Raw genomic sequence first — 9,826 nt, 5'->3', positions numbered from 1 at the left:
ATTTTCTTCAAATGGTCAAATTCAACAAGGAATTATGTAGACAGAAAGCATCAAGTTGTGAGTGTAATATTCTTTTTACATTAACATTAATCAGACTGGGAAACCAATCTGGAGGTTAATCTTTCCAGAATCTATCCTCCCAACTAATTTCCATCATAATTAAAGTCCTGACAACATAATTGCTCTCTTTAGAAATCAAAATACATGAAAAAAATGATCCTCTTGAATTTCTTTGCGGACCCAAGCTCTACCTCAACCATGAACATTAGTGTTTGGAGAAACAGCAAGAGAGTTATGCGTACCCTCTCTACTCACGAGCTCACTGCTATCCTGCTTGTTCCCTTGAAAAAAAAAATCACAGAATTCTAGAATCTAAATTCCCACCCTTTTGAATGTGGCTTTCAATAGCTTCAGCCATTTTCCTAACCTTGGAAATAGCTTTGGATTTCTTGTCTCCTTTAGATGCTTCTTTACATGACCAGGGTCCAGCTCCATTAGGATAAAACTTGGAGCTGTGTTCCATTTTGACTTGTTTTAAACATGAAGAAAACCTCATAATGAGTCTCATAGCTTCTTCTCTAGCGAGTTTTATCAAGAACAGCCTATTCTTGCCTTGAGTGAATTTGATGTCGTTGATGCTGGCCCACATATGCTGTAGATTATCCAAATCGAAATCCATGGAATCCGTTCTCTTGTGCTTCTCTTCTCCTGCAAAACCAGCAATGAGTGTCCATTGCCATGGATCTATCATTCCCTTGTAGCTAGTCTTAGGAATGACCACCTTATTGGCTAAGACTATGAGAATACACATCAAATTCAATTTTCAAATACATCATCCTAACTTTCCTCTACCATCAAATCAACTCCTCTTTTTATTTAGATACCAGGGAAAAACTGTCTTGATCACCAAGTTCATTGGCCTCAAAACTCCATGTTTTATTTGCTCATGAAGAGTACACCCTGGGTTGGAAGCTCATGACATCCCATCACCCTCACATCAATTTATCCAAAATTGCAAAGCTAATTAAAACGACCATCTTATTTAAAATGTTCAATTTCGTTTAATTTCAGGACCAACTTATAATCATATTGTAGACATCATAATTCCAAATTCAAAATGCTCTTTAAATTTTATGGAGTCCTCCAAACCGAAACAACACTCTTAGTGTCAAGCCTCTTTTTAGAATGGAACATTAATATAATAGGTTGCTTACCAGTTATATTATATAAGACAGAAAGAGAAATGAAAGCAAGTCCAATGTTATATATACAAATTGCCAACAGAAATAGATTGATCGTAGCTTTTGACACATCTTTGTCAATACTTCATCTGGTCATCTTCATCTCAAACAAAATATATATTTTATCAAAATATGCAAAGCCTTATACAATGCTTTCAATACTCCTTGAACTGCACACCTAATTTACTTCCTAATAATCTTAAAAGTAAAACCTCACAGAACTACAAGAATGCACCTCCTCGCCATTGGCAGCAAATTGCATCCAAAATGTTCAGTAATAGAAAAGTTGCATCAAGATAAACTGCATCATATCAAACCTTCTACAACCCGTTTGCTAATTCCACATAACCATTACAAAAAAAAAAAACTCAAAACCCACAAAAATGCCATCAAGATTTCCCATATATTGCCACCAAAATTCACAGCCCAAAATAGGTTTGATTAGCAAAAATTACGCAGATCACCGCACCAATATAGTCCTTATGATAATATTATTACTAGTTTGACAACAATAATTACAACCAATCTGTCAATTCTCAAGGAAAAATTACAGTGATCATCCATCTCCATTTCATGGTAAAGAAAACTTACATCAAGCTCTGATCCATCAATCTCTCTTCTACACTCCAAAACCCCCAAGCCCAGAGAGAGAGATCTGTCAACCATTCAGCTAGCATCTCAAGACAATGCAAGTATTTGATCCCCTCCCCCCCGCCCCCCCCCCCCCCCCCCCCGCCCAAAGATCTCTGCAACCATTTGCCCCCCCAAAGATATCTGCACCATTTCCACCACCAGACAGGGGAAACCCACCCCCAAAAAAGCTGTTCCAAATCCCTCACCTACCCATCTGATGCAGCAATAGAAAAACCCCATAGCTGCCCCCACCTACTCCCTCTCCCTCTAGCAATGGAACCCCAAAACCGTGCCATCCCTGGCGTCCACGGCGACCCTGCAGTCCACCGTCGACTCGGCGTGGTGGGTGAAGAAGTGCAACACCTTCACCCTCCCGCTCATCCTCATCCTCGGCTCCACCTCCATGGTGGTGGCGGTGGACGGCATGGTTCTCAAGCCCCCCGCCGCCGCCGCCGCTCCGAGAGGGAATCCCCTGACGGAGAAGGTGATGGTCATGAGCTGGGTGCGGTGGGCGTCGATCTTCCCGGCGGGAATGAACATGAAGCCCAGCTGGTTGCCGGCGTAGAGCAGCTGGGCGGTGCTGTCGTAGTGGTCGAAGCTGCTGGCCCTGTTGGGGTTGACGACGGAGGCGAAGATGGAGAAGGTGAAGGAGAGGGTGGGGGTGGCGTTGTTGGAGATGGAGAATGTGGGGATCTGGAAGGCGCTGATGGTGATGGAGGGGTTCTGCGGCCTGAAGAGGGTGAAGAACACCACCAGCAGCACCAGGATGAAGAAGATGAGAAAGATGGTCGCCACCAGGCAGGACGCCATGTTCGCTCCCGACCCTCGCGCTTCCTTCATGGTTGGGTGGGGTTTCAGGTTTGTGTATCAGGTGTGTGTGTGTGTGTGTGTGTGTTTGGGGAGTGGAGGACTGGAGGGCGAGTGCTTGTTTTAGATGTCCGTGTGTGTCTGTGCACGCGTGAGTGGGAATTGTTGGTGATACAAAGTGGGGGGGGGGGGGGAGGAAGAGGAGAGAGAAGGATGTTGGGGTTTGGGCTTTGGCCGGTCTTACTTTTGGTACATGTGTGTTGTCTGCAAAGGTGGATCTGTAAAAGTAAATGGGAAATTGGTGATAGGAGTTTTTTACCACAAGGATTACTCTCTCTCTCTCTCTCTCTCTGAAATTGGTGATAGGAGTTTTTTACCACAAGGATTACTCTCTCTCTCTCTCTCTCTCTCTCTCTCTCTCTCTCTCTCTCTCTCTCTCTCTATATATATATATATATATATATATATATATATATATATATGCACAAGCATATTAGGATCTCTCTCCATATGTATATATTTAAGGATTTAGGGTAGGTTGAAGTCAGTGACATTTTAGCAAACCCTAACCGCAAACCTACTACAAGACGCATCGTTCGGTGGAGTCTACAGTTTGGTGTCTCTTGAGATATTGAACCACGGAACTTTGTTTCTGTACAGTGTTGATTTGTGTATGTCTAATCATCAGTTAAAACTAGCTTTTTTTCGTATATGTTTTAACATAATAATTACTTATTTTCTATATGCTATTTTGAGTCTAATATGACATCTTGTGCAATGTCTTGACTATAAAGCATTTTTAGCAATAATGAATATAAGTAAAAAATTGTCTTGATAAATTGCTTAAGGTAATCTAAAAATAAAAAGATGTTTGGGTGCTGATAGATAAAAAGATTTAGATTGGGGTTCCTAGGTAGACCTACAGTAAAATTGGTTGGGATCCTAGGAAAGTTAAACCTAGATGAGGTTTGAGTTAGGTCCACTATTTGGAACCAAAGGTACCAATTTCAATAGGATGGATACTCTTTAGACCCATGTGAACAAGATATGGACCATGATCCTGTTGTGAACTAACTTGTTTATTTTGTCTTTCTTATAAATGATGAAAGATGATCATTTCCTTCATGCACTAGAATCTAGGGTCAAACTATGCATCCATGGAGAATATAAAGAACAAGAATAAGAGACCACAATCTTGATTAGGCATTAGTTTGAAGGGAAGGTATATTTGCTATCAGTGTACAAATTTTATATTAAACTTAAGTAGCTTGACTTGGATGTGATTTGCATCTCGATTAACCCCAGTTAGAGCAGAATGCATACCAGAGATCAGACATGTGTTTGATCTATGTGAATTCAAGTCCAGGCTTTTTGCGTTTATGTTGGATTTGGTTTACAAATCTAGGGGTCCAATTTAGATCAATGAAGGATCCAAGTTTATTAACCAAGGTCCTACTGAGAATCTATATATAATCCATAACGACCCACGAACAGATTCAATCCATGCACCTAAGTGGGCTGGGTTTGAACCATGTAATAACTATCTGATTCCTACTAAAGTTCAAATATAAGCAGCTAGCTCAAATTTAATTTGTTTTACAGTATTAGTAAGATAATCTGTTTCTTGTTTATGATATTTTCAAGGGTGATTTAAGAATACAAAGAGAGAGAGAGAGAGAGAGAGAGAGAGAGAGAGAGAGAGAGAGAGAGAGAGAGTTTTTAGGTCAAGGGACACCCCAACAACGACTGCGCATGGACAGACAACTGCGGGCTCGTCGCACATGTGGCCAGGGGATGGTTATGGAGACGTTGAGATAAAGGCACCTGATCAAGGAAGCAGATCAGTTCATGCTGAACATGAGCTTTTTGCTCATGCCAACATCGTGGCCGTTTGTTTGCATTTTGGATGAATGCCACGTAGCATATAACTGTTCTGTTGACTTTTTAACTTTTCAAAATACAAAACGGACGGCCACGATGTATGAGCAAAAAAGCTCATGTTCAGCATGACCTGATCATCTGCTTCCCCTGATCAAAACCCACTAGTGCACGGGTGTGTTCATAGCTTTCGAAAGTAGCCCTTGTAAAAGCATGGTATGGTGGTCATGGCCCCACCTCGGGTTTGCCACGCTGAGCTGTTTTCGCATGTCATGAAAAGTGAGCTGTTTTCTCAAAAACGAATCAAGGGAGTTGTTTTTTGTGGTGCCTACAGTGACAACACAAACGGTAGAAAGTGCCATTTTCTGAGGAAAACCCTCGACCAGAGTGCCATTTTACACGCTGGACGTGGTTTTTTGAGAAAACGGTTCCCATGAGGGGGATCTGATTCCATTTCTGCGGCAGATGAATCCGCGGAAGGGGGTGTGGCGGCACCCCATTCCGTGACATACAAACGCCCCCTAAGTGTCTTGGTTCTGGGTGAGTCATTAAAAAATACTGCAGATTGACAGGCCTCCATTGGTAAAAACATCAAGGTCTCCCTAGCCCACCCAGTATCCATCAAGCTTCGACCGTGGGCCAAAGGATGCCCTCCGTGGAGTTTCGAACCGTAGTTGTCTCATGTCAGGCAACAAATTCAAGTTGCCTCTATCCAGGAATGTGGAGCTTCTCGGGCAAGAGCGAGACTTCTTAATGGTTAAGAAGTTTCCCTCTTAAGAAACAAAAGAGGCATTTCCTATCCTAAATGAGTCAGCGAGTGAACTAACTTCAATTTTTCACTTACTATGAGCAGCCCAATCAACTTTTTTCACCCTTCGGTTAAAACTAGAGATTGGTTGGGGCACTAGACATGCCTAGTTATGGATTGTCTACCAATAATATGAATAAGTTCACACGAGCTAGGGATGGCAGTGGACCGGGGGACAACGGGGCTCCGCCCTGCCTCATCCCGTTTGGACCCGGGATGGAAGCGAGGATGAAGGTTAAAATCTATGCCCGTGCGGGGATGGAGGCGGGGATAGACTTATGCTTTTATCCGCCCCGCCCCATCCCCATCCCCATCCCAATCCTCGCCCCTCTCCCAATCCTTAAGGGATGACTATAAACTAAGGGGAAACGGGGCTCCGCCCTGCCCCGCCCCCGTTTGAACCGAGGATGGAGGACATGAAACAGGGATGGAGGTAGAGGTGGAGTTTAAAATCCATCCCCGTGCGGGGATGGAGGTTCGGATTTTGAAAAGGGGTGGGGGTGGAGACCTTGTCCCCTGCCCCCCGCCCCAGTCCACTGCCATCCCTAACATGAACATGTAACTCTTCCACATGTGCAATGCCAGCGACAACTAAGAAATCAACAAAAAAAAGTTTTTAGGTCTAAAAAAATAGCTACCCATCTAGACGTGGCAGTAGTGAATCTTTGTCAATTTTTCCGGCAAGGTTTATCTTCTCATATATATATATATATATATATAGAGAGAGAGAGAGAGAGAGAGAGAGAGAGAAATTCAACACTACCACTCATGGAGATCAACAAAATGTTGAACCCATGAACTGAACAAGAGCAAAGTCAAAACAAATAAAGAAAGCAGAAGAGAAAAAAAACATCAAACATAAAACAGGCTCACGCCGGAGCCGCTTGCCCAGATTGCGGCAAAAGAGAGGTAGCGTCAGCAGGAGGGAGCGGAAGATCACTAAGATGCATACGCAAGATCGCATAAACATCTACCAATATTTTATGCACCAGGTTTTGAATGTTAACCGGAATTTGACGAAAATGAGCATTGTTTCGTGCCATCCAAACAAACCACCAAGAAGTAAGCAACCACGTTCGCCAGATGAACCTCCACCTCGTGTTGCACCTAATACAAATCAGGCCCAAGATCAGATCTAGCTCAAAAGACTCCTCCTTAACAAATACTTCCGGATGCCTCCAGGTCCTGCTAAAGAGCTCCACAAATAGTGGGCAAGACCAGAACAAGTGAAACGCAGATTCTTCTGCAGCTTGACAAAGCACGCACCAACTTGGGAGCTGAATGCCCCACTTCTTTAAATTACTTTGGGTCTGGATCCTATCGTGCAAAATTAACCAAGCCAGAACTCGAGAACGGGGAGAAGGACCTTTCACCCAAAGCACATCCTCGGGCAACCAATCAGCCCCCGGGGGGAACAACGATCTATAGACCTTTTTGGTGAGGAACTCTCCGCTTGGCGCCAACGCCCACTGCAACCACTGACCAAAATTTTCGAAGTCTTCAAAATGGTCTCTAAAGCAGGCTAAATCCCTCAACCACGATTTATGCAAGTGCGAGAGCACCAAACCCAGGGTTCCCAGACGAACCGGGATAAGAGCAGAAGCCCCATATTTAGCAAGAAGCAAACAAGCACAAGGGTTATCCGGTTGGTGGGCCAACCAACATTGCTTGGCGACAAGAACAATGCTCCACAGTCTGGGCGCAGGAATGCCTAAACCAGCCATACGCCTAGGTAAGAGCACCGAACGCCAACCAATCAAGTGACACTTACCCTTGAGTTGACACCCATACCATAAAAAACCTGCCATCAAGCATGTCAGCTACTTCTCTACTCCCACAGGCATCACAAACATATACATGAAAAATTCTGGACTAGTTGAAAGAACATGTCTGACTAAGGTTAGACGACCGACGATGGAGAGATAAGACGATTGCTACGAAAGCAATTTGCGCTTCACTTTTTAAAGTGTCGGAACCCAAGCAGCAGAAGAGAGGTGCTTCACTTGTAACGGCAAGCCCAGGTACATAATAAACATGCCAGAAATAATGCAATTAAGAGAGAGAGAACTGAACATATTAGGCCCTCTTTTCTCGTTCTGCTGTGCTAGACCCCATAGTTTGAAGTGTTTTATGATAGATCTGAACCGTTGGACGTGTTTAACATGCTCTATTTAGTGGGAATCGACTTTTGATCTTGTTTTTTTGACGAAAAAAGTAAAAGTACTTTTATGAGCAAAAAAATTGATGCCTCGTAGCCATTGATTTTGGATCACCCAAAAAACCTGTATACATATCAGATTTCGGTGATCCAAAATCCGATTCCCACTAGATAAAACCTATAGATCACATCTATGGTGTTAGATGTGAGAAAAATATAAAAAACTATGATTTTTGAATGAGCAGGACGAGTGCATTACTTTTTTGTTTTGAAGAAAAAATATTCAGATTGATACGATAAAAGATATAACGTTAATATCCAATACAAAAGAAAAGTGACGAGTTGTCACCCAAATCAGAGATGCAGCTTACATATCATCACAGAAAATTAGGTACGTCATTTCCCTTGAAGGAAAGACAGAGAAGCAGCTAGCACTTGACCACTTCATAAGTATGCAAATGCTGATTGGAGTCTCTGAGTAACGTCAGTTGTTCTGATGGAGCCACACACATCGCCAAAAGATTAGCACGAAACAGAGCCATATGAAGCACATTACCCTCTCTCTCTCACTATATATATGTGACGTACGTGCATGAAGTCAAATGTTCAGATTTTCTTTTCTTGTTGCATCCACATTTGATGAAAGTTGAGGAAACTATATATGTCCACACTAAGTGACCCTCTCCCAGACTATTTACTCCAGAGCAGCTTATTGGTATGTTTAATGCATCGGATATCCTTTCAGTGCTCTACCATGTTTATATACCATAAAGTTATTCAACAGGAAGCCTTGAATGACCCTTCAAAGGTGTTGTGGTTGTGGTGTGGACCAAAAAGGCAAGACAAGGCTTTGGTGGATGGTGAACAGACGAAGGTTGATTGCCAATCAACAGCTTGTGATGAAACAACGTCTATTTTATCACAAAGCATAAGGTTTGTAGCATTTTCTGACGCCACGAGATATTCTTTAAACTTCTTCCTGCTTATAGAATGAAAGATCAAGACAACATTTTAATAAATTAGTTTTGTACTATAACTTTTTATATAATCGGTAACACTAGAAGGCTTCCATGAAAATGAGATGCTTGTAAACATACAGTTGCTATTCTTTGTACAGTATTCAAGAAATGAGTTTGGTAAAAGATGTATTAGAAACAAGTTTCTGTTAAACATGTCCAAACATTGTCAAATGTTTGGTAAACTTGTTAGTGGTTTTTGGGACGATTTTGTGGCAGTAGCTGGTACTAATGCACCTGATTTACAGTACAATGGTGGTGTGAAATGCACATTCAACAATCCTCATGATTTTTTGGATTTATTGCTATTTTCCACCAAGAACTGAAATGCATGAAAATCTAGAAAATTGTAAGAAATTCAAAATAGTTCATGTTTTTAAGATATTGCAATACTGTCACGATGTTAATGCAATATAATCATGATTTTAAGTATTTTTATTTTAAATTTTTATTCAAATTTGAAAATTTTCAATTAAAAAAGTACAGTTTTATCGTAATCTTCTGAAAAAACAAAATTTTTAATTGTCACGAGATTTTCCAACCTGAGAAAATCCTGAGAACGGGATTTGCAATTATGGTATCAAGTAGTAATGCAACTGCAGTAGAAAAATATCCTTACCTGTGGAATGAACCTGTTGATGTCATACCTGATACCTGCCTTTAAACCACTAATAATCCATAGACAATATGATGGTTGGTATTTGCACTGTAGTGTTTATCCTTATGGTAATGCAGCGATGCCTAGAGCATAGAATTAACAGACCGTCCTGTTGTTTGCAGAAAGCAACACCAAAATCCGGCTGCCACACTTTCTCACTTGCTATTCAGGGCAGAGTTACCAGAAGCTTCTTAGATAAGTGAGAAGCTTACTTCCCGAAAACTTGCATCAGAAGCATGATATTCTTCACTTCCAAAACTTGATTAGAATCTAGATTCTCCCACGCTTCTCCTATGCTTTCGACACTTCATATATTTTTCTTACATGTTCTCTCACTCTACTTTCCATGTTTTTTATGTGTTGCTCTCATGCTTCCCACTCACTTCCATGTGCTTTCTCTAAATTGGCAGTCATCATTTTTAGATTTTGTTAAAAAATTAATTCTTACATTAAAAAATCATGAAATTTAACATAATCTCTTTTATTTTAGTTTTTATTTGTATTCCATTTCAATTCTCACATTACTTTTTATGTATTCTTCACTTCCCGCTTCCTATACATTTTAAAATGCATCACTTCTCACTTCTGCTTCTTGTATCGTTTCTTGCTTCCTAGTCTGGCAACCTT

At 41.4% G+C, this 9,826-nt stretch overlaps 1 protein-coding gene across 1 annotated transcript; it reads right to left on the bottom strand.

The window, feature by feature from the left end:
• Positions 1-2,141: 2,141 nt before the first annotated feature.
• LOC149843440 (uncharacterized) lies at positions 2,142-2,684 on the bottom strand. The gene has a single exon (XM_090001834.1). It carries the CDS (start codon positions 2,682-2,684, stop codon positions 2,142-2,144), a length of 543 nt encoding a protein of 180 aa, XP_089857960.1.
• Positions 2,685-9,826: the final 7,142 nt, after the last annotated feature.

The sequence above is a fragment of the Nuphar pumila genome, chromosome 3 (assembly GCF_984573655.1).
Source record: "Nuphar pumila chromosome 3, dmNupPumi1.hap1.1, whole genome shotgun sequence".
Taxonomy (NCBI): domain Eukaryota; kingdom Viridiplantae; phylum Streptophyta; class Magnoliopsida; order Nymphaeales; family Nymphaeaceae; genus Nuphar; species Nuphar pumila.
This window is presented reverse-complemented; position numbering and strand designations above follow the sequence as displayed.

Excerpts from the sequence above, each read along its gene's own strand:
- LOC149843440 (XM_090001834.1), bottom strand. The coding sequence starts at position 2,684 with ATGGCGTCCTGCCTGGTGGCGACCATCTTTCTCATCTTCTTCATCCTG.